Below are 23,308 nucleotides of genomic sequence, written 5' to 3'. Positions count from 1 at the left end.
AATAAAGTGTTATTCAATCAGATTATATGTAATTTAATAAAAGTAGAACTATAATTTATAAGTTTTATCTATCTGTATTTAACTCGTTATTTCTTATTACAAATGTAAAAACGCATCATTAAATGATAAATTAACATATTGATCATTAATTTTTTGTTATATTTTTTGAAAATATTTTATAATAGAAAGTGGAATTGTGTAAAGGAAAAAGTGATAGTTATTGACTTTTTTTGTGAGCCACATGAAGTGCGTGTGTAATTGGAAGTGGTTATTGCGCATGCATTTGATGATGTATCCATATACTTACCAAAAGTGCGTGTATCCACTAATCTGCCATACCAATTCGTTATGCTGCTACATTTGTGCAATTGCATCATCATGTGTGCCTTGAATTGAATGGTTTCTGAAATGTTTTCTTCTTTTTTTGGTGGTGGGGGCAATGACTCATGCTGTTCAAGAAGAAGGAACATGACCATATGTGATGTTGTATACAACTCTGTGTCTGCCTGAAAGAACAGACATAAAAGACACTATACTACCAACATCATAATCACTCCACATCTACATTTATGCCTTATTTACTCAACTTGATTTTGGTCTTCCAAATACTCTTAGTATTTCCAGGAGTTGCTTACGTTAATTTTTATGAAATAATAATACTTTTTTAATTTTGAGAAACTTATATTTATCGAAAATTAAAATATTATTTTTATTGATAGAGAATATATATCTCACTCTACTAAATATGAAAGTTGTGAAGATTGGTTCTGATAAAATATAAGCATAATTATTTATTTGGTTCATGCACTAAGGGTCAATATAGTCTACTGGTTTTTAAATAAATCAATTTTATCATGATGTTTGTTAAAAAAATATACAATATAATTTTTATGTTAAATTTCCATGAACGATGTTAACTAATGATGATTCGTATGAACGACATTAATGGATAATGATGATGTTGTAGCACCTAGAGTGACATTGTTATGCACATAACAACAAATTTGAATCACTCGATTCAATTAGCTTTTGCATCTTGTGCAGAGTGTCGATTTTCACTATAATGATTTTGTTTATGAAATAATTACATTAATATCAAATTTTATATGCATAAAATATTTGGTTAAAAACCACAACAAATTGATTTGAATGAAAATACAAATTACACATTCATCGTTGTCAATTCCAGGATTGAAAAAAGCATATAGCGAAGCGATTTGCGCTCATTTTGAATCCAAAATCCCAACGGTCTAAATGTGCTAGACCGTCTTATGAATATCAACATTTGTTAAAGAACTGATAGTCTGTACCACTATATACATGTTTGGTTTGTATGAGAAACGTCTTTAGTGAAAGGTTGTAAGATATTTATTTTTTTATCTTGTTCTTAGAAACTTGAACTCACCCATTGTTTTTAATGTAATAGTTGAGAGTTTTAATGTGAGGAATCAGAAAAAAAAAACTATGACTTATAAATCTCATACTCTGACTTATAAATCTCATAAGTTATCAAAGTTTAGGGTTTTCATTCTCAATTTGTGTTTTTTCATAGTTCTACAATTGATTAGATGATCTAGGAAATTGTGTTTGTGCTCTACATAAATAAATATATTTTGTTTCAAAGTCAAACATGCATTTAATTTTCATTTAATATTTGCTTTATAAAACACAAAAAAAGATTTATTGTAAAATGTAGTGTTACACTGATTTTAAACAATCAGTAATAGTGATGATTTTGATAAAAGGAATCAAATTTTAATAAAATATTATTTTTGTTAAAACGGAAGACTTTTTTTTAATAATCGAGCCTTTAAAAATTATAGAAGTTATCCTTGAATATTTGAAAGAATCTTAAAAATATGTACGGTGTCCTTTAGTTTGATCAGTTTTTACCTTTTTATTTTATTTTTTTATAGGCTTCGGTTTCCTTCATCTGCATTAACTAAGTATGAAAACGCATAAATTTGCTCCAAATTTTATTGCCCACATAATCGGCCATTTTGTAATGGGTATGAACCTGTATGTACAGCATTGGAAATATTTACAAGCATGTTACATGGTGGTAACAAGAGTGGACACATGGAATTTCTTCATCATATTATATTGTCTGTCAATCAACTTTGCATCCCTTACTATTGTCATGTTTATGAGTCAGCATCACCATTCCATAAAATGCAGGCACGAAGGCATTGACACTTATCCAGATATATTTAGCTGCGACAGATCCCCGGTGTCTCTGTTCTGGTTAATTCCACTATTTCCTGATACTTTGAAGGAAATACGAAGCCCCACAACTGCATGGAAGAAAGAAAGAGCTTTTGTTAGGAGTAAATATCTCTAAAATTAATAGATTTGGATTTGGTGGGCAACTAATCAGCTAGAACAATCATGTGAGTGAGGGGTTTGTGTAGGTTGAGAAGCTTTATGCGCACCTCTACTTCCTTCACTTCAAACTCTTGAGAATGTGCGAGGCATGGATTCCCGTAAGTTTCCGAAACCGAACTTGATCCGTTCAATCTAGAGCAGATATGTCAAAAAATTGTGACCCACAAACACAATAAAACAAAATTCAGGCCAATGATACTGTAGAGGGTAGGCTTTGGGAGAGGGGTATAAAAGATAGCATAATGAATGAAGAAGGTTCTTACAGATCACCCTCCAAATAAAGCGCAAAATGACCTCCCCCACCAATTGCTAGAAACTCAGTGGAACAAAGTGTGAAGTAGCGGTTTACTCCTGCAATGTTGCGGTTAATCCAACGTTGTTAGTAAGAAGAAACGAAACATATCGAATTCCAAAAAAGGCCAGATATACATTTTCAGTCACCCATGCAAATCAAGGGGGTAGGGGGCTCACACGTGTAATTTTATCTTCATCATGTTTCAAAACTCAAGCCTCAAACTGATGCTGAATCTCAAACCAAATATATATAACCATTTTAAGGGTCATTACAATAGCAACATATCAACTTTTTTTGTTTTGTTTTGGGTGATCAAGTGCTTGAAGGTTGAAAATCAGAGTTCATCATTCTTTACAAGATATTCAGATGAACTAACAGAGTTAAGATTACACCTTACACATTGGTGCTCTAATGAAAAGTAAAATCAAGACTTCGTCAGTATGGATTGATTCTATATATTAAAAAGTTAAATTTCCATTAGCAAGACGTTGTATGATCTTACTATTAATCCAGAGATGTAGCCTTTTTAATTTAAAGGAAAGTGGTGATAGAGTTAAAAATGAACATAATTTGTTTTGAATAAAATGTACTTAATAGTATATTTCTAAAAGGTTGACCACTAAATCCCACAGGGAATTCATATGTAGGAAAACTGTCATCGTTTTTCATCTCAAAATTAACTTCAATTCTCTCATTCCACATAGCTTTTGAGATAAAAAGAAAAAAAAAGGGTAAATATGGTTTTGCTCCTTCTAAAATATTAGCAAATCGCTTTTTAATCTCTTGACAATTTTTTATGCGTTTTCAATCCCTACAAAACTAAAACATGTTAAATTTGACTTTAATTAGTAACTCAGTCAAACTTTGTTACAGAGTCATTCACATAAAAGAACACTTAGGATAGAATATTTTTGTATCCCTCTAAAAGTACGATATTTCACTTTTGATACCTAAAAAATATTATGTTTGTTTTTCATCCCTGTAAAACTAAAACGTGTCAAATTTGATTTGGGTTAGTAAATTTTCGTCCCTAATTTTTTATGTATTCTAAAGGAGAGCGTGTAGTTGCTTGGAGCAGTTGTATATGGGAAGAATTGTCGATGACTACTAGTTGACATCTCCACAGTTGAGTGATTTGTTTCTTTTTCACAAAACAAGAGGAGGGTAACAAGTTTGAGGTTGTGTGCGTATTCAATTGTGAAAATCTCCAGAGTTTTTTGGTATTTAATAAATGTCGTTTACGCATATTTTATACATTCTATTTCTTTTATGAAAAGAAAGTCCCTTCAATTTTGAGGAAGAAAAAATGAACTACCCGTATTTCAGAAGCACTAAAAGTGAATAACAAATACTTTACATGCCAGACTCCATTTCTCACATTGGTCATTCATTTAACAGAGTTGCCAACCGACACCAAATTTAAAACTTTTTAGTTTTGTAGGAACAAAAAACACACGACAATTTTCCAGAGGTACTAAAAGTTAGTAGACGAAATTTTAGAGGGAGCAAAACCATATTTTACTGCAAAAATTAAAATGTTCATTTATCGATTTAGCCATTCATCCAATACAAGTAATTGACAAATAGATCAAATCAATGATTGATTTGAAGCATAGTACAGTATAGCAATAATGGCAAAGGATAAAAAAATGGCATATTCAAACTCAGTGAAAAATACCTGTTGGGCGATATATAACAGGACAACCAGAGGCCTCAGTGAAAACAAATGAATTGTTTGTTCCCTGTGCAAAATTTAATGTCAAGCCAACAAGATAAAAAAAAATCAACATGTTGCAAAATGAAGCAGCCAATGGCCAACAACATAGATAGTAGAGATAAGAGGTGAGTGGTGGACCTGGTATTTTCTCTTGTTGGATGGTCTAAGAGGAGCTTCAACCACACCACCAAACACTGCACCTTTACGGTCTCCAACAACCTGGAACAAAATAGCTGATATTGAGAACCCATCCAAGAATGAAGATAATAGAAATTAGTCTTGCTGATTAAAGGACACAATAATACATATATACCTTTGCCAATCAGATAAAGCCAACCCATGATAGAAGAACAGAATTCCAAGATGTGTTGTTTATAATTAAATAGCATAAACTTTAACTAGTAAACCTACAAATGAGGGACTTCAATACATAGTCATGTTAAACTACAGCATGCTACTACAATAGAATTAGTTAAAATACCCCAAATTTTTATTTGATATACAAACTAAATTGCAATCTTCAATGAAGCAGGGCTAGCAGAAAGAACAGTTTAAAAATCAGCCATTTATCCATTCAAAATCATCAGTATCACAAATATAAACTACAAAAGAAGGTCAAAATCACCTTGAACCAACACAATATATTGTTAATTATAACAAAACAGGTCATGCTGAAAAGTAATATCCATCAATCTATGGAACTTTATTATCATTTATATAGCTAAATTCTAAAGGAAAAAAAGGATTCTTTTTAGGTACCACAGAACCATATGTTAGTAGTATCCATTTGTTTAGCAAGTTTCAATAATAAAAAAAAGGTTGTCAAATTTAATTGCTATTTTTTCTGCTTCTGCCAAATTGAATAAAAAACAGCTTGTTCTTGTGTAAAATATGTACTCTGACTCTTAAATTGGAACCAACCTAAGTAAATTGAAAGTAACCATAATGCATGATCTATCTCGAATCCAACGTGCTCCAATTTTTTATCCATAGAAAAAAGTACAGGCATACTTCCACTGGTCCATTCAAAAGGGAGAAAAACAGAAGTTTGTTTAAAAGGCAAAATCTCAAATGCAGATCATACATAGATAATTCATAAACAATCCATAATACTGATAATCTTCCCAAGGTCAATGAAACTTTACCAGCAAACTCACTCCAGGCCAAAGCATGCTTCTCCGATAGAGAGTTGAGAGTGATATACCATGCTTCCAAGTGCTTCACAAACATTAATCAACAAGAAGAGTTTCAAATTTATCCTCATAACAGCACAATAAACAAGAACAGTTCCAAATGGCTTCACATTCATCATCCTTAGACATGCATACCTGTACAGCAGCAGCCATTTCCGGCCGTGAATAAGCGCCGGAAGTGAAGCATACACCGCATCCCTCAAACCATCGGAAACGAGCATTGAAGGCTCAGAAAGTTCAGGCAGATGGTGATCAACCACAGCCACAGCCACAGCCACAGGCTCCTTCACAATGCGCTTCATCTCAACAACGCCGCCGCCGCCGCGCCCTTCATCACTGTATTTACTATCCCTGCTGCGAAATCCACCCATTCTTGAAGCTTGGTGAATGGCCCTACCAATTGAATGCCTGCCCCTGGAAAACAAACTTCTCTTCACAACAAAACTTTCCTTGGTGGCAGAGTCTGGTAATGAAGAGTCATCACCTGCCACCCCATCATCATTCTTCTCATCAGCTTCACCAATGTTATCCCCGGAATCCGAAGAAGACCACAGAGAATACAGAAACGCAGTGAATGACGAAGTATCAGGCCCATCAATTATTACATCATGACTACCAACCTTTGACCCATCATCATCTTCTTCTCCTTCTACCTGCACAACGATCATACGAGTTTCACAAAAACGTGTCTAGATAAAATTACTACAAAAGGATTAATTCAATTCAATTCAATAACAATAAGATAGTGAATATTTAAAAATGACTGCACAGAACAAATTGATTGAAGAATAAAGTAATAACAAGAGAGTGAATACTTACAGATAGAGGGAGAGAGGGGGATTTGTTGTCAGAGATAGGGTTGAGAAGAACAGTGGTGAGATCAGAAACGAAGTAAGCTGCTTTGCTCCGCAACGATTGCTTTTTACCCATATGGTATTGCTATTTATGGATTAAGATGCAATCCACGAAGAATTTCCACCGCTAAAAATTAAAATAAAAAAGAACAAGAATTGGATCCCTATATTCTCAGCCTTCTAATTCATTCATTCGCCCCCTTTTTCTCTGCGCCAAAAAAACTCCACTTTTCTTCTTCTTATTATTATTACGATATGACTTTTATAAAAGTAGAAAGAAAATCACGCCGGCAGAGAATAATAATAATAATGATAATAAATAGTAGAATTGGTGCTAGTGGCTTCGTGCACCAAACTTGGTTGCGGTTGCAGGGTAGTTGGTTCGATCAAACAGCGGCAAAAGGTGGCAAAGAAAGATGGCAGCTTAACTCAAAAGAACAAAGGTCAATTTACTGATGTGAAGTGCCAATAACAAAAGACTTCATGGCCCAATGGATAAGGCGCTGGTCTACGGAACCAGAGATTCTGGGTTCGATCCCCAGTGAAGTCGTTCCTTTTAGCTTCGTCGTCACGGAACAAGACGAAATTTGCGTTGTTTTGTTTTTTTCTCAAATTTTTACTTTTTATTTCTCAAATATCATCAATAAAATGTAACTGAAGTATTTTTTATTTTATTCAATTCTAAATTAATTTTAACGTGATATGATAAATCTTTAACATTAACAATCCATACAAATTAAAGTCTAATAATATTTTTCAGATAAATAATAAAATATAATTAATATTCACTTTTCAGTCTTTCAAAGTCCTTATCTTAGCTTCATCGCCACGGAACAAGACGAAATTTGCGTTGTTTTGTTTTTGTTGCTTGCAAATTTTTAGGGTTTTGGGTTGTTGTGTTTTGTTGCTTTCAAAGTCTAACAAAGATAAAATTAATTATTATTTTCTTGTATTTTCTGGTTTACTATAAAGAAATATTTTAATTAACACAATATATTGGTAATTGATCTAGAAATATTTGTACTTGTAAATATTTGTTCTTAAAATATGTACGAGATACTAAATGAATATCTACGAAAGTAATACATGAAATTGAAATTATTTTTGAGAAAAATAATTTTTTAAATTTATACTTTATGATCCAACTTATTTAAATATGTTTTTAAAAAGATGAAATTTATTTGTACTATTTTTAAATAACTTTATTTAAAAATTAAAAATAAAAATATTTATGAGTATTCATGGATACCTATGGATATAAAAAAAATACAGATATTTTTTCGTAGACACCCATCAGATAATACGATAGCTACTCATATTTTTACGTCCTATATTTAAAAAATTATTAAAAGTAGTGAAGATTTGTGTTTAATTTTTGTAATATGTGATAACGCTTCGGATAGCAACAATAAAAGTATTCCAAATTGAATTAGTTTGTGACTCAATAAAATGTGAGAAACTCATGAAAACAACATAAAAGCCAATTAAAAAAGAATATCAAATTATTAAAGAACACCTTTATTGTAAATAAAAATACACCCTCACATGTTTGTGCCCATGCGATTAGAAGGATGAATTGGTTTAGAGAAAAAATGGCTTTAACTTCTTCCGTAATTATATATTTATGATCATGTTCCATCATAATTTAATAATGAATTATTTTAAAATTTAACGATTAATTTATGCATACTACGTTTTAGACAGTATATTGCCTACAATTCTACAAAATTCAGCGTACAATATGTTATTAATCCATATAAATTATATGGCTTCATGCAATTTTGGTCTTTCAAAGGTTTTATATCTTTATTTTATTTTTTATCCTCCTAATCAAACATATATTTCATATACTGCATGCTTTACAAGTTTCTGACGCCTTAAAATTTTATATGCAATTAAATAGGAGTACAACCTACATACAAAGAAGGATAAAATGTAAAGAAAAATCAGTTATTAATTGTCCTTGATATATTATATTCCATAGTACTCTATCGAATGGAAGATAAGCACACAAAAACGCAAAACAAGACACAAGGTCTTGTTCAGTTTTAAACTACAATAATACACAAGACATTATTGTCATGTTGCACTCTGTTGTGTTCTATTCTATTTTACTCTGCTAAAGGCTTACACCAGGATCATGTTAGATTTATAAAGGTCATAAGTATTAAAAAATGACTCAGATTCTTAAAACACCTTACTCAAAAGGATGTACTCAAATTGTGCTTCTTACCGCCACCTTTCTTATCATGTTTCATATTACCACCTCTCCCTTTATTACCACCTTTCCCTTTCCATGTATTGGACATATTGGTTCCAGTTTCACGGTCTCTTGATGGTGCTGAATTCAACAAATGCTTCACGTTGAGTATGCCATTTCTAAAATGACCTTCACTTAACTTCAGACCCTTGTTTTCTGGCTTGTGCTTCCCAGCTGATCTTGTACTGCTACCACCGAGCTTTCCCCCAAATTTTCCCATAATCAAACGCTAAAAGTCACAGTGGTACATATCATACATGAATAATGTCAGTAGGAGACAGACAAAAAATCACAATAGGGGGCAGAATAAAAGTGGGGAATTATAGAAATTAATTACCTCTTGGAGCATTATCTGCTCCCTCTCCTTTTGTTTCTTCATCATTGGTCGTGCCACACTTAAGGGTAATCTCTGATTCTTGGGGGCCTACAAATGGGGAAATCATAAACACTAAGAATTTTGTTTCCCGAGCATCCTTGTAATAGAATTTGCATTGGCCCATGACGATCAATATAGAATATAAAAAATATTCTTCACCTTCCCACCAAGAGAAACAATATTCCTATCTTCAATCTTCTTGCGTTCTTTCCATGTCATATGTGAGTAACCTGGAAAATACGATAATTAGCAGCCATTATAAGAAGCAACTGTACTATCATATTTGCTGGACATAGGGGAAAGGCAAAAAACACCAGGTGAACTGAGCACGGTCACCATAATTTTTTCAGATCTAACACCCAAAATTAAAATAAAGAAACAAACATTTTCTTATCATTCAAATATCTTAGCATCCAATATGAAAAATAACCAATTTTAGCCCAAATAGTATAAAACTACTTCTAAGACGCGCTCTTATATTTCCATAAACAACAAAAATCCTCAAGAAGACTTATAGAACTGGCTATCAACTATACAATTGAATCCTCAAATCATCCTGGTTAAAGAAGATGTAGTCATGCACTACTGAAGAATAAAAAAAAGTTACATGCAGCCCTGGACTAAATGTTAGAAGAGAAAAGAAATTGAACCGTGTGTCACATATCCTAAATTAGAAGTTTAGGTTCAATAGTTTCAACTAAGAATAAGTTATGTTTTACACAAAAAAGAGGAGACTTTATACGGAAAGCAGTTACTTACTCCATCATATGAATTTCCAAATCCATAAACAAAATATTAATTGAAACATACAATCATAATACATAGTTTCCTTCAACAGTACAATGTCACCTGTTCAAATGACACTAAGTTTCTAAAGTAGGAAATCAGTGTCAGCGTCTCTATGACAACCATCCAGCCACATAAATCAATACGGTGCTTTAAAATAAAAGAGTTCAGCAACAAAGATTACATTGCACAGCTATTCAAAAATCAAGCTGCATCAGAGCAGACCATGAAATCCAATCTAACTATATAAAATTTAAATATTATGCTAATAAGCAAAAACATAGTCATCCACTTTTCATAATGCATTGTTTTCTATTGGATTGAGTATTTAAAACACATAAAAAACAGAAAGCAGAATCAAAGAAAAGATACAGACAATATTCAAGTAAAAGGAAAAGAAAGTGAGAATGAAGAAGGAAAATGGACATTACTAAAATTTTCAACATCTTTCATAATCTTCCTTATGTCCATCTCTGGCTCCTGCGTATCGGTATGCTCTCTTGAAGAACCATGCCTGCCAGACTTTTTCCTATTCTTGTCCATTTTTCCCATCACTGCATTCAAAACGAAGGAGAAAGGAGATTTAGGGGGAAAGGGTACAAGGCATGACTAAGTCATATTATGAAAGTACAAACACAAATAACAGATAGTTCAAATCGATCTTGAATTTCTTCTTCGCACTGTGACAAAATTATGATCATTCCTTCTTCTGAATAGGATCTTTGATGCAGCAGATACACGATTCAAACAGAGAGAACAGAAAACTTTTGACATCTCAGGTTGGGAGTATACTAATGTACTAAATTCTGAGGTTGGGAGTATACTAATGTACTAAATTCCCAAACGCTTTCTTCTACTAATGTTTCAAGAATCACATGTTAATTTACTGGATACATGTAAAATTACAATGAACTCTCTTGTGGTAATGTATAATCTTCCAAGCTGCACCACTTTTTAGTTTACAATTTCAGATTATTCATTAGTTTCATATATCAATTTTCGCAGCAATTTTGTGAGTATGTTGTGAGACAAACAAATGAAGGAGAAAGGAGATTTAGGGGGAAAAGTACAAACACAAATAACTGATACTTCAAATCAATCTTGAATTTCTTCGCACTGTGACAAAATTATGATCATTCCTTCTGAATAGGATCTTTGATGCAGCAGATACAGATTCAAACAGAGAACAGGAAAACTTTTGACATCTGAGGTTGGGAGTATACTAATGTACTAAATTCCCAACAGCTTTCTTCTACTAATGCTTCAAGAATCGCATGTTAATTTACTGGATACATATAAAATTACAATGAACTCTCTTGTGGTAATGTATAATCTTCCAAGCTGCACCACTAGGGTACAGTTTTAGTTTACAATTTCAGATTATTCATTAGTTTCATATACCAATTTTCGCAGCAATTTTGTGAGTACGTTGTGAGACAAACAAATGAAGGATTTAACAAAAACACCTTGAAAATTGGTAGTGTGTAGGATTGATTAAAACAGACTTTTGTGTATTTCACGCAATGACCAAATAGGCTTATATACTACTACACCATCCTTCAATTCGGTGCTTGAATCACCATGAAAATCTTTACCCGTGTGAAAGCGAAGTTAGAAGAAGGGAATGAATACGAGTACAAAACGGGGAATAACAATTTTACCTGTGAGTTCGTCTAGAACGTGTAAAGCGAAGCTACCTGCTGAAGGAGCCGCGGATGAGAAAGGACCAGAATTTTGAAACCCTATTTTGTTAATCTGTGTAGGTGTAGAAGATACACCCATTCAAAATAAATTACTATTTAATATGAATTTAAAGGTCATGGTAAATACAAATTAATGTGTATTTAAAAATAGTAGTGAGTATTACAGTATCAAATAAAATATAAAAATTAATTAACAGCTATAATAATCCAACATTTTATTCTTATCATTTTCTGCAGTCATCTTCTACCAGATATAACATTAATAGATTTGAAAAAAATATATATATATATGAAAAATTGGAAAAAAAATCATTTTAGACAACTTTATTAATTTATATAAAAAAAATAAGAAGATCATGCAATTACTTACACAATCCAAATAACATCAAGAAATAATTGAAAAGTATAAATATAATAATAAGATATATATCTATTTTTTTATCCAAAATTATTATATTAAAATTACCTACCTTTTTATCTTCTTTATATAATTTTATTAGCTTGAATGATAAAAATAATGATATTTAAAATATTTTACACTATACATCATGAAAAGGGACTTTTATAACTCATTACCAAACTTATAAAAAAATATTTTTTTACTCAACATCATTAACCAATCCAAAATACTCAAATCAACAACATATAAGTCACAACTCACATTCCAATATTTTTAACACAAAATTAACATTCAAAATACAATATAACATTATTTTCATTGAATTTATGCTTCTACACAAACAAAATCATTAAACCAGTTACAAGAAGATCAACAGGAAGACATCCAAGTATAAAAGAAGGAAAGACAAAAAAGTGTTTAAATGGTAGTTATATTCATCTTGGTGAAATTCCTTTAAAAACAACCACTCCATGAAAGAACCTTGCATATGTTCAACCTTGCATATGTTCATGATAAAAAAACCTTGCATATGTCACATGGATGTTGGTCATGATTTTATGGAAAGGTGTTCATGGATAAAAAAAAAATTATTTGTTAATTAGAGCATATTGTTTGAAATTTTGAGGATATGTTGAGACTGCACCAAATTTATTTTTTTATTTTTTTAAAAAAAGTTTTTATGTTAGGCATCATTGTCGTACTTGACATTTCAATTAGTCTCACACCTCAAGTAACAACAATCAATTCAAGTAACAACAATCAATTGTCATCACATGAAAAAAATATTATTAAAAAAATAGAAAAATATGGGACTAGATCAAAACTCATATGTTAAAAAAAGAACTACACCAAATTACAAAGATAAACAATTTAATTAAGTTTTAATATTTTAAGAAAAACCTAACATCTGATTTATAAATACTAAAGGTCCTTCTTAAATTTACCAATATTTTTTCATCTAATAAAAGAATTCCATAGAGTGATTGTATATATATGGTATAAGTAATATTAATGAAAATTGGAGTTTAATTGTGATGCACACATTATTAATTAATCACCGATTATATTATTAGATAGATGCTAAGTTACTTATTATATAAATTAATAAAATTATTTTACGTGAAAAATTATAATTATACATTATCAACATGTTTTAATTAAATATATGCATACCTAAAATATTAAAACAAATTTGAAATATGATAAAAAATATTAAAAACAATCTTTTTTTTTCAATATACTTCTTTAAATTTATCTTTTTTATTCTTTGAAATTTATTTAAAATTATAAAATCTGGAAGGGAATTTTATATGATAAGAATTGATATGTAACTCAATTTTAAAGATATCCATAGTTAAAGTCATATGGTTCAAAAAAACATGTTTAAAGAGGAAATATTTTACTTAAGTTACTACTAAAATCCCTCATAAATTATTCATTAATAAAGTTAATAAATATTTAACACTAATATATGAATACAAAAAATATAATAAGAAATAAGTCAGGTTTTTTAATAATTTTTTAATAAATTTTTAAAAAGGTAATGTTATTGAGATAATATTCCTTTTATTATTACTACTGAAACGGAAACATATGCGCTAATGCATTCATATCTTTTAAATATTAAATATCATTAAGTAGAAAAAAAAAGATAAAAATATTTTCTCTTATTATTTATGAGTTTTAACCTATTAATAACTAAGTTGTAATAAAAAATATATTAAACAAATTTAAATTTATAACACAATAAACCTAACCAATTTTGATTTGTTGTTAGTAACATAAAACTAAAAGAAGAGAAATATAATAATGAAAAGAAAAAAAAAATAAGATCAGAAACTTCGTAACAAACTTTAAGAAATTTTTTTTTTTCTAATTCCTTTCTCCCTCTCCCCAAGAATGTTATATTCAAACGTAGTCATCCTCTCCGTAGATGTCCACACCAACAATGATGTCAAGAAAACTTTGTACCTTAAAATAATTACATCATAAAATACCTTTTATATTTTTTTTGTTCATATTAAATATTATAAAATAAGTTTATGTTATCTATATCAATAAATAGTAAAAAGAATTTTAAAGGCAAAGGCTAAATTGATATATTAATATTTTTAAGAGAATCAAGGAAATTATTTTTCCCCGTGTAATTAACTATATTAGACATTTGTGCATTTGTTACAAAAGTCAACAATGTGTTGTCTGAGAGAGGTATTGCAAAAGCCAATAGTTTCGCCCTCAACTCTTGATATAAATGGAGGCACCAACTCCTCACAATCCTCTCAATTTTCTGCATCACATCACATCACATTGTCTCAGGGACAGAGATCGTGAGCGAAAATGGCGACATTGAAGGTTCCTCCTCATCCTCCTTCTCCAACGGAAGACAGTGAGCAATTGAGAAAAGCTTTTAAAGGTTACATTCACTCATTTATTTCATTGATTTTCATCTTGTTATTGGATTATCCTTCTGCATAACATTTTCTCGATCTACATCTCCTCCGGATTCGAGTGATTTTTCGTGTTCGTGATCTGACTGTGCTCGTTTTATTATCTATCAACTCTTAGTTTGTAACACTTCTGCTAAAATTTTACATGTTTTATGTGAGTTTTAGAGTCCTGTGTATTTGATTTATGGAGTCAATGCTTGATGAAAGAATGAATGAATGAATGCTGGAACAGCTTTCGAGCGGTCATGTTTTTCACACATGCATGCAGTCAGCAAATTTTAACCGTTGATTGGATATTTGGATGAATATCAGACAAATTCAGTCTTAAATCATAAATGTTTTAAGTTCAATTTAAAGATAGAATACAAGCCTTTTATATCTTCATTCACAATTTGCTTACAATTTATTAACTGCGTGAATACGTTGAAAATTTGACCTCAGTGACTGATGATCATTCAGATTTGGTTAGGTTGCCGATGGTGTCAAACTCTTGTGTTTCCAAGAGTTAAATGGAACGGTTTCATGCACATGTTTAACACGGCCTTAATAATAAGTAATAAGCTACCTGTGTAAATGAAAGGATTTTTTTAGTTTCTGTACCTGTACCTGTTTCTGTGTATGTGTTCAATTCCAGTAAAATAAGTGCAGTGCAGATTACTATTACAGAAAATTAATACATTGTGAGATTGGAAATTTGAATCATTCAGAGGTGCTCAAATAAATCAGGGAATTTAATTTGTTCCTTTGTTTTATCGTGACATGAGGCATTTTTATTCTCTCATTTCGCAAGTTTCTTTTCAATGTCCATTCATCCAGTTGTCAACTTGTCACTTTGACATATCTTTGCAGGATGGGGAACGAATGAAGCACTGATAATATCAATCCTGGGACATAGAAATGCAGTTCAGCGTAAATTGATTCGTGAAGCTTATAATGTAACCTATGGAGAAGATCTTCTTAAAGATCTAGACAAAGAACTTTCAAGTGACTTCGAGGTCAGTTTAAATCTTTTTATATCTGGTTTCTTTAGGTAAATATTAATGTGACTCCCATTTCATTTTATCAGAACTTAGAACTTTCAATTTCACCGTCTACTATCAACTTTTTTTTTTCATTCTTCATATATACGGATAACCTTGATTAAAGGAAAATGATAGTTGCAGTGATGAAGTTATTTTCTTGTCTAATGTTTGACGTTGTGAATATAAAAGCGGGTTGTGCTGTTGTGGATACTGGATCCTGCTGAGCGTGATGCCTATTTAGCTAATGAAGCCACTAAGAAGATGACTTCCGATAATTGGGTCATTTTGGAAATTGCTTCCACTAGATCTTCACTTGATCTCCTCAAAGCTAAGCAAGCATATCAAATCCGCTTCAAAAAGTCCCTTGAAGAAGATGTTGCCTACCATACTTCTGGAGACATACGCAAGGTAAAACCTTAACTTCCTAATATTCTTCATCAATCAGTTTTTTCTAAAATATATAAACCTCTTGTATTTAAAAGAGAACCTTTGTTTATGTGAGTGTTTCCAGATTTACGTCTACCATGAGTATGTGCCCCTTTAGAATATGGATATAACCATTCAATTGAATTGTTTTATTTAAAACCTAATCGCCATTTTTTTTTTTTTGCATTATTATGCCATGTCTAAGATGCGTGTTTAGTTCGAACTGATTTTATGGCAAACGTGACTTTTTCTAAGTTACATAGCGAACTTTAAATAAAACCAGCGATTCCAAACATGCACGGGATCTAACAATTATTTTCAGACATTTTTTTCCTTTTACCTGATGAAACTTTGTTTTTGATAATAATAGCTATTGGTTCCTCTTGTGAGCACATTCCGTTATGAGGGGGAGGAGGTGAACATGACACTGGCAAAATCTGAGGCTAAAGTGCTTCACGGGAAGATTTCAGGGAAGACCTACAATGATGAGGACCTGATCAGGATTTTGACAACAAGGAGTCGAGCACAGTTAAGTGCAACTCTGAATCACTATAAAGATGAGTTCGGGAATGCCATAAACAAGGTATAGACGATTTGGCCGAATATGAATAGTTTCTAATATCAACTGTTTTCTTAGTATCGACTGCAGTACTGAACTTTTGTTGTCGGCAACGTTACTGTCCACTTTAAGAAACATGCTTTACTGTGATAATTTTATGTAGTAGATGAATCCATTACTACATTTGAAAGGATAACATTATGGGATTACTTCAAAACAAAAATATATAAAGACAAGATAGAAATGGTCATTAAGTGATTATTATAACTTTATAAGATTAATGAGTGAGTTGTTGTTGAACTAACAATCGGCTTATGTGTGTAGGATCTGAAAACTGATCCAAAAGATGCATATCTGAAATTATTGAGGGCTGCCATCAAGTGTTTGACATTCCCTGAGAAATATTTTGCCAAAGTCTTGAGGCTCGCTATAAACAAACTGGGAACTGATGAATGCGCCCTTACTAGAGTGGTGGCAACCAGAGCTGAGGTTGATTTGCAGCGAGTTGGTGAGGAATACCAAAGGAGAAATAGCGTTCCTCTCGACCGTGCAATAGCCAATGACACTTCTGGAGACTATAAGAGCTTTCTCCTTGCTCTGGCTGGACACGAGAAGTAAGAGTCCTCTCTTACTCTGTTCAGTTCTCATGGAATTGCTGGTTAGGCTATTTGCTTTTTTTCTCTAATCATAAATGCGATATTGCTGTTAATATCTGGACGGAGGAATTCGACGGCTCTCTGCTAATGCTGCTTACGAGGGCATAAATTATCCTGATGTTTTTAAAATAATATGTTCTGAATGTCGGAAATTCGAGGCATAGAAGCTGCACCCCTTTCAATAATAAAATATTAGTTGCATTGCATCTCTTTCTACTGTTATTGTTATTGAGGTTCAATTATTTTTACAGCATATTATCATCACACTTCACAAAAGCAACTGTTTGTTAACTTCTCAGTAATATATCTCAACAATTATATCATGAAATGCATAAACCAGATGTATTTAAAAAAATCTTAATAATTTTATTTATCCAATATTGTGATGTATATCAACATCAACATAAATAAACATTTGCACCCATTATGGTAACGCTAGTTATTCTGTGTCGGCGGTTATACCATAAATATACAATTTTGAGAATCCAGCACACCGATCTTTCCAGTCAAAACGCGGAACTTGAGGAATCTAGAGAACGCACACAGTGAATGGGGGCGAATTTAGATAATCAATTTAAAGCAGGGAAATGCTGCTTCCTCCACCGGGGGGTCTGCGGGCACCTCGTATATGGTCTCTGTTTTCTGCCTTTCCATCAGCAAATATGTTATTCCCAGCCATTTCTCTAAGTTTAGCTCTGCTTGAAGGCTTCTCCAGTGATCCTGCAGGAACGTCACCCTTGAAAATATTATTGCCCGTCAGGTCTGCAAACTTCTGCTCGTGTATTTTCCTTAATGTCTTCTTTACTGGCTCTTCACGGAATAAGTAATTTCCTTGGACATCTCCAGGCTACAACAATAATCAAACTAGGTTAAAAGGTATACATCTTATTTAAGAAATATAAAAGATTTTGTTAATATAATAAAACTAAGAGAAACACATCTCTTAAATCAACAAAAGCTCCTGAAAAGTAATATTTAAAACGATGAAAAAACCTGTTGTCGAAACTTTAAAAACATGCATACAAACTGATAAACCTCTTCAAAAGAATGCAAGTGCATTTGACTCTAACTCAAGAAATCAGCCTAGTGTTTTGGTGAGGGAAATTGAAAAAATTTAACATCCCCAAATAAATGGTATTTGCACCATCAAAGGTAAAATTCACCGTAATGAATAGCCATGGATATGCACGAGACGGGATTAGAAATAAGAACAAAAATTTCTTCAGATCATCCAATATAAATGATAGTTAAGTAAAGGTGACTCATGATTGGTCTTCCTATCCAGAAGATACTTACATTAGAAACTTGCGCCGATGCACGACGCACTTTTCGTGGAACAGATTCTCTCGTGTCTTCACTTTGTTTTGATTCCCAAGTGCGTCCAGCACCTTGCGAACGAGGCACAATTTCAGGAGGAGGAGCAAATATATCACTTCCGCTGAGCTCCTTGGTCTTGGCACTTGATACGTGCTTCTTGGTCTTCGTGTCTGATTCACTTTGATATGTTCCACTTAGTTCACGCTGCTTTGCTATCTCGGGTAGAGAGGATGGTATCTTAGGAGAAACGTTTCCTTCGGTGCTGAATGATATCTGACTCCTTCTATTCATTGCTTGCTGAAATGCAATTGCAGGGAAATAAAACAATAATACTTTCAACACAATGAGTTCGTATTTGAAAAACACTCGTTCAAATGATGAAATCTCATCTTGCATACCTCGTATACCCGTATGCCTGTTCTGTTTTTTAAATTTGCAGACTTGGCTTCTGATGTGGTATTTTCAGCATTACCAGAAAATATACCACTTCCAGTCATTTCTTTCATCTTATATCCAGAGCATGATTTCCTGAGTATCAAGAATAAGATAAGGAAAACAACAAGAAACAAGGGATTGGATCACTCTGATACCATGTTAGAAGAGAGAAAAAGAAAAATGATAGGATGGACGAGATGGAACTTGACTTCCTTCATTGGGCTGGAAGCCTATTTCTAAAACCTGCCATAAAGCTATAAGAAGAAAAACAAGGCTGTTGAAGGTAGCAATCACAACAGAGCAAAATAATAATAAACTAATCAACTAATAACGGAAAGAAACAACTATCATTTCCGTCGCAGCTATTAGCTAATAACAACAACTATACAGATTAACAACTAATCCTTTAACAGCGGAAACATGGAGAGATATACTTGACCACAAAATTATATAACATGAACCTTTGAACTTAACTAGTAACAAATATTCTGCAGTTTAAGTTCGGTATTTCTTGTTTAATTTTGACGTTCTGTTAGAGTAGAGATTTGTACTGTTATTCAATAAGATATCACACTAAATAATAAATAGACTTCTAAATAAATAAATTAATTAATTAAAATATGTTCACAATATAATTTTACTTTATCATTCTTTTTGTAAATAGTTATGTTTGACAAGTGTATTAATTTTCATAATAGCTATTTTAAAAATTATATCTAAAATAATTTTTAATTAATTGACAATGTAAAAAAGTCAAAAATCTTTTCTCTTAATGCATTCTAATTAAATTCTAATATTAAAAATAAACTTTGGTATCTGAAATGTATGCGGCTGCATACGTGAGAACACTAGCAATGGTCAATAGTCACTACACCCAACCCAATTGTGTAAAATGATAAGAATAAGAACAATACTAAATATTTCTAAAAATCTACTTTAATACTGAAAAAAAGTATTGAATTAAAAATGCATTCAATTTTGAAAACGAAACAAAAATCCATATTTATCATATCAAAATATTTCTTCTCAACTGGTATGTAAACAAAAAAATAGTTATATTTAGTGAATTAAATATAAATAAATTTTAGATACCTCGATTTCATTTAATTGTATTATTTAAAAAAAAATTATGTTTACACATTGATACTTTAAAAATAAATATATTGTTTTTATTTTATAAAATACAAACACTTCATAAAATTTAATAATCTGGGTGAAATTTGAGTCTACAAATAATATATAAACACATTTGGTAAGAATTTATAATTATTCTGATAATAAAAGTTCCTTTAATAATGAACTAATCAATCATGCTTAAGAATACAAAAATAATTTCGTGTTGAATGCTCATCATTACAGAGTCTGAGAATTTTAAAACAATTGAATGCAGGAGACCAATGATCAACTTTTAAATACGTTCCCAGTAAGGGTAGGAGGAGAGAAAAAAAAGTGGAAAAAGTAAATGAAAAAAATAGGTTATTCAGATGAAGTAGATAGTCAATAGAAAAAGAGATAATTTGATTTTAAAAGACATAAATAATAATAATAATAATTTTATTTATTCATGTATTATTATAAAAAATAAGACTGTAAAATATACACTATAACAAATTATGCTGTGATCATAATAAATTTAAAAATAATTATAAAACATGTAGTGGTTCTCACATTTATCTTCTTTTCTCTTCTAGTTACTAATTGATGAAAGTAAGAAGGGTGGGTCTTCTTTTTTATTCATCAATTAATTTCAAAGTCGCATTTATGGGATAGAGATATTATATGGCATAGTTATTATATCTTACTGAGATAAATATGTATGTTATTTCTGTTTGAAATTATTACAATATATTTAATTTATTTTATATTCTATTAGAAAAAAAGTATATTTTCTATATTAAAATTTTGATAATATCGTGTTTCGAATTTTCATTTTTACACAAATTTCATAACATGAGTTTTTATTTGAGAGGCTGTGGGGAGAATCCTAATCCATGCTTTTCCCTCTTTTCTCTCCTTCACTCTCATATATAACAAAGGAAACATAAAAATAGAGGCAAAAACAATCAACACAAACTACAAGTAATTGAAAAACCGCATAATGTTTCCAAGATCACAAACAGATCGTTCCCGCAAAAATAAAAGCTCAAGCAACGTAAATAAACACTGAATCGAATCACAGAACTAACCGAATAAAAAAAATCACGTAAAAGCACAACGACAAAATCAGCAGATCTAAATGCGCACTTACCAACACTGGAATAGAATTGAAAACAAAAAACAAAAAAATGATAGCATTACTTTTTGGCTAGACTCTGTGCTTCTTCCACCGTGAGCTGGCTTCCGCGGATAACTTCCCCGATTTTATCCGAAGGCTAAGATACGATTAGCGAATTGAAGAGCAAACAAACAAAACACTCATTATATATCTTCCACGACAGATTGAATTGAACAAACCAAAGCGATGCTCAAACAAATTTTTCAAAAAGAGTTAGTAACAGTAGTGACCTGGCGAGAGCGATGGCCGGGGGCGGCAAGGGAGGATTGCGGCGGAGGTTGCTCGGACCATGTGAGGAGATCGGAGGTGGAAGTGTGACAGCTTCGTTGCGGCGTGGATTTGTGCATTTTGTTTCTGTTTGAGTGATGAATGAAGTGAGTGAGAATGAGGGAGCGGTGAGAGGGTGATGTTATGCACCAGATTTGAAAATGCGTTTCAACGATAACGAACAAAAACAATGATTATTGTTATTATTATCTGAATCCTCTTCTTTCAAATTTGCAACTGCATCTAACTATGCCACCTACAATTACGAATAATAATGTAACAAACTTTGGCAGCTACAAATGCATACACGGCGTGGTGTACATGCTGAACTAACATGTGTCGTTCCACTCCCTTATATAACTTTGAGTAGTTGTTGAGTCAGTACTGCCACCTTTCTAAAATAAAAAACTCTAAATATATTAAAAATAATATATGTTAGTAATATACTTCATATGAATCTATTTTTATAAATAAAAAGAATATAATAAACAATAAATATTTTAAAATGTATAAATATTATTTGAAATTTAAAATGAATTATGAAGTAATAATTTCATCAACATCATTTCTAGTCTAATTAAAAACATTAAATTCTATTAACTGTTTCCTCCCTCTGAAAACAAATTTACCAAAATTTGTTTTAGACAACATTTTTGAACAGCTAAATAAAAAGTAAAATCAAAGTCTAGCAAGTGATGGATTATTGGATTTTGGTAGTACTGTTTGTTTAATTTGTTTTAAAATAAAGTTTAAGATTCAATTCTTGTGTATTAAAAAGTTAGCTCCATCTTATTGTCAGTGTTCTTCACTCAAATTATTTTATTTTAAATATATATGTGGTCTTAGACAAAGAAAATAAAATAATCAAGACAATAAACCCTTTTTTGAAGAAGGAAAACACTGTGTTTATAAATTATTTTACTATTTTTTAAGCTATTAATTCCTCTAAATGAGAAGACATGTTTTGAAAGATAAATGTAAATTATTTGAAACAAATATAAAGTTATTAAGCTAACCCACTTTTTGATAAATATAGAGACTACAACATATTAAATTTTTATTAACACAAAGTAAAACTAAATTTCAAAATATTTCAATAAATCAAAAGGTATTTTATCACAACTTTTTACATCACTTTCCATCTTAGCCAAGAAAAAAGATATAACTTAACTATTTCAATCTTCAAATTATAAGTATAGATCATTATGAGAAGAACAAAACGTTATTTAAGGGGAGATACTAATTTGAGAGCATATAGAGATGTTAATTATGATATTTGACCACTATTAATTTTTAATCAACACTTAATCATTGGTGGGTATATCTCTAAATAAGTAGCTTAGACGTTCCCCCCTTAGAGTGATATCATATATCAATGCTTAAAGTTCTCTTTCATTATTGCCGAAAGTTTTGGTCATAAACGTAGCTAACAATTAATTATTTCGTGTTTCTTAATTATCTCCTTTACCTATTTAATACTACTATGTTTCCTTGGTAAGTAAAAACTAAAAAGAGTAAATAGAACATTCTAATTCTTTCATTCATGGCAGCAAAATTCCAGAACATGTTCAATATCAACTTGATTTTTGAGGCTTCTTATATTTCATCTTAAGAAAGTTATACTCAAGTAACTTTTAATACATACAATGAGGGACACAAAAAAGCAATTAGTTTTGAGTAAATAGAAGTTGTCTTTAAAGGTACTTCATCCTTATACAAAATAATTAATTGTCCACATACTTAACTAATTATCTATTTGGCTTATGAGCTTGAGGAGTTAGTGTAAAAGAATTCTTTAATTATCTGGTTTGAAGAGTTAATTAGGAAGTCTAAACTTATTACTTGTTTGTTATGTTATAATTTTTTAGCTTAAGTTAGTTAGTAGACTTTGTTGGTGATACTTATAAAAGAGTTGAGACACTCTTGGAATATCCC

General features: G+C 31.2%; 4 protein-coding genes and 1 non-coding gene across 5 annotated transcripts; 2 read left to right on the top strand and 3 right to left on the bottom strand.

Moving 5' to 3' along the window:
• Nucleotides 1-1,949: 1,949 nt before the first annotated feature.
• LOC137812321 (uncharacterized) lies at nt 1,950-7,089 on the bottom strand. Its single transcript, XM_068614254.1, has 8 exons — nt 6,410-7,089; nt 5,726-6,243; nt 5,543-5,615; nt 4,536-4,616; nt 4,359-4,422; nt 2,649-2,736; nt 2,433-2,517; nt 1,950-2,294 (listed from the first exon to the last, which is right to left on the bottom strand). The coding sequence occupies exons 1-8, from the start codon at nt 6,518-6,520 to the stop codon at nt 2,211-2,213; spliced, it is 1,104 nt and encodes a 367-aa protein (XP_068470355.1). The 5' UTR covers nt 6,521-7,089; the 3' UTR covers nt 1,950-2,210.
• TRNAR-ACG (transfer RNA arginine (anticodon ACG)) lies at nt 6,922-6,994 on the top strand. The gene has a single exon. It is a non-coding gene; the product is annotated as a tRNA-Arg (tRNA).
• A 1,305-nt stretch (nt 7,090-8,394) lies between the features above and the next one.
• LOC137812320 (uncharacterized) lies at nt 8,395-11,665 on the bottom strand. Its single transcript, XM_068614253.1, has 5 exons — nt 11,528-11,665; nt 10,298-10,420; nt 9,240-9,310; nt 9,042-9,128; nt 8,395-8,933 (listed from the first exon to the last, which is right to left on the bottom strand). Exons 1-5 carry the CDS (start codon nt 11,646-11,648, stop codon nt 8,646-8,648), a joined length of 690 nt encoding a protein of 229 aa, XP_068470354.1. The 5' UTR covers nt 11,649-11,665; the 3' UTR covers nt 8,395-8,645.
• A 2,519-nt stretch (nt 11,666-14,184) lies between these two features.
• LOC137812317 (annexin D2) lies at nt 14,185-17,301 on the top strand. The gene is made up of 5 exons (XM_068614251.1): nt 14,185-14,382; nt 15,266-15,411; nt 15,628-15,846; nt 16,235-16,447; nt 16,748-17,301. Exons 1-5 carry the CDS (start codon nt 14,307-14,309, stop codon nt 17,039-17,041), a joined length of 948 nt encoding a protein of 315 aa, XP_068470352.1. The 5' UTR covers nt 14,185-14,306; the 3' UTR covers nt 17,042-17,301.
• Nucleotides 17,302-17,422: 121 nt separating this feature from the next.
• On the bottom strand, nt 17,423-21,700 carry LOC137812319 (uncharacterized). The gene is made up of 5 exons (XM_068614252.1): nt 21,337-21,700; nt 21,130-21,203; nt 18,795-18,924; nt 18,376-18,693; nt 17,423-17,926 (listed from the first exon to the last, which is right to left on the bottom strand). The coding sequence occupies exons 1-5, from the start codon at nt 21,451-21,453 to the stop codon at nt 17,654-17,656; spliced, it is 912 nt and encodes a 303-aa protein (XP_068470353.1). The 5' UTR covers nt 21,454-21,700; the 3' UTR covers nt 17,423-17,653.
• Between the last annotated feature and the right edge of the window lie 1,608 nt (nt 21,701-23,308).

This window comes from Phaseolus vulgaris, chromosome 2 (assembly GCF_000499845.2).
Source record: "Phaseolus vulgaris cultivar G19833 chromosome 2, P. vulgaris v2.0, whole genome shotgun sequence".
NCBI classification, from domain to species: Eukaryota; Viridiplantae; Streptophyta; class Magnoliopsida; order Fabales; family Fabaceae; genus Phaseolus; species Phaseolus vulgaris.
Note: the sequence above shows the minus strand (reverse complement) of the source record. Positions and strands in the feature narration are given on the sequence as shown.

What these genes read in the sequence shown, in the direction of transcription:
- LOC137812321 (XM_068614254.1), bottom strand. Translation starts at nt 6,520, where the DNA reads ATGGGTAAAAAGCAATCGTTGCGGAGCAAAGCAGCTTACTTCGTTTCT. An exon ending in CCCCCTCTCTCCCTCTATCT is followed by an intron (nt 6,244 to 6,409) that starts GTAAGTATTCAC and finishes ATCGTTGTGCAG; the next exon opens with GTAGAAGGAGAAGAAGATGA. An exon ending in CCAACAAGAGAAAATACCAG is followed by an intron (nt 4,423 to 4,535) that starts GTCCACCACTCA and finishes AATTTTGCACAG; the next exon opens with GGAACAAACAATTCATTTGT.
- LOC137812320 (XM_068614253.1), bottom strand. Translation starts at nt 11,648, where the DNA reads ATGGGTGTATCTTCTACACCTACACAGATTAACAAAATAGGGTTTCAA. An exon ending in TTGTTTCTCTTGGTGGGAAG is followed by an intron (nt 9,129 to 9,239) that starts GTGAAGAATATT and finishes CCCCATTTGTAG; the next exon opens with GCCCCCAAGAATCAGAGATT. An exon ending in AGCAGATAATGCTCCAAGAG is followed by an intron (nt 8,934 to 9,041) that starts GTAATTAATTTC and finishes TGTGACTTTTAG; the next exon opens with CGTTTGATTATGGGAAAATT.
- LOC137812317 (XM_068614251.1), top strand. Translation starts at nt 14,307, where the DNA reads ATGGCGACATTGAAGGTTCCTCCTCATCCTCCTTCTCCAACGGAAGAC. An exon ending in CTTCTGGAGACATACGCAAG is followed by an intron (nt 15,847 to 16,234) that starts GTAAAACCTTAA and finishes TGATAATAATAG; the next exon opens with CTATTGGTTCCTCTTGTGAG. An exon ending in TCGGGAATGCCATAAACAAG is followed by an intron (nt 16,448 to 16,747) that starts GTATAGACGATT and finishes TTATGTGTGTAG; the next exon opens with GATCTGAAAACTGATCCAAA.
- LOC137812319 (XM_068614252.1), bottom strand. Translation starts at nt 21,453, where the DNA reads ATGCACAAATCCACGCCGCAACGAAGCTGTCACACTTCCACCTCCGAT. An exon ending in CCGGCCATCGCTCTCGCCAG is followed by an intron (nt 21,204 to 21,336) that starts GTCACTACTGTT and finishes ATCGTATCTTAG; the next exon opens with CCTTCGGATAAAATCGGGGA. An exon ending in CAGGCATACGGGTATACGAG is followed by an intron (nt 18,694 to 18,794) that starts GTATGCAAGATG and finishes ATTGCATTTCAG; the next exon opens with CAAGCAATGAATAGAAGGAG.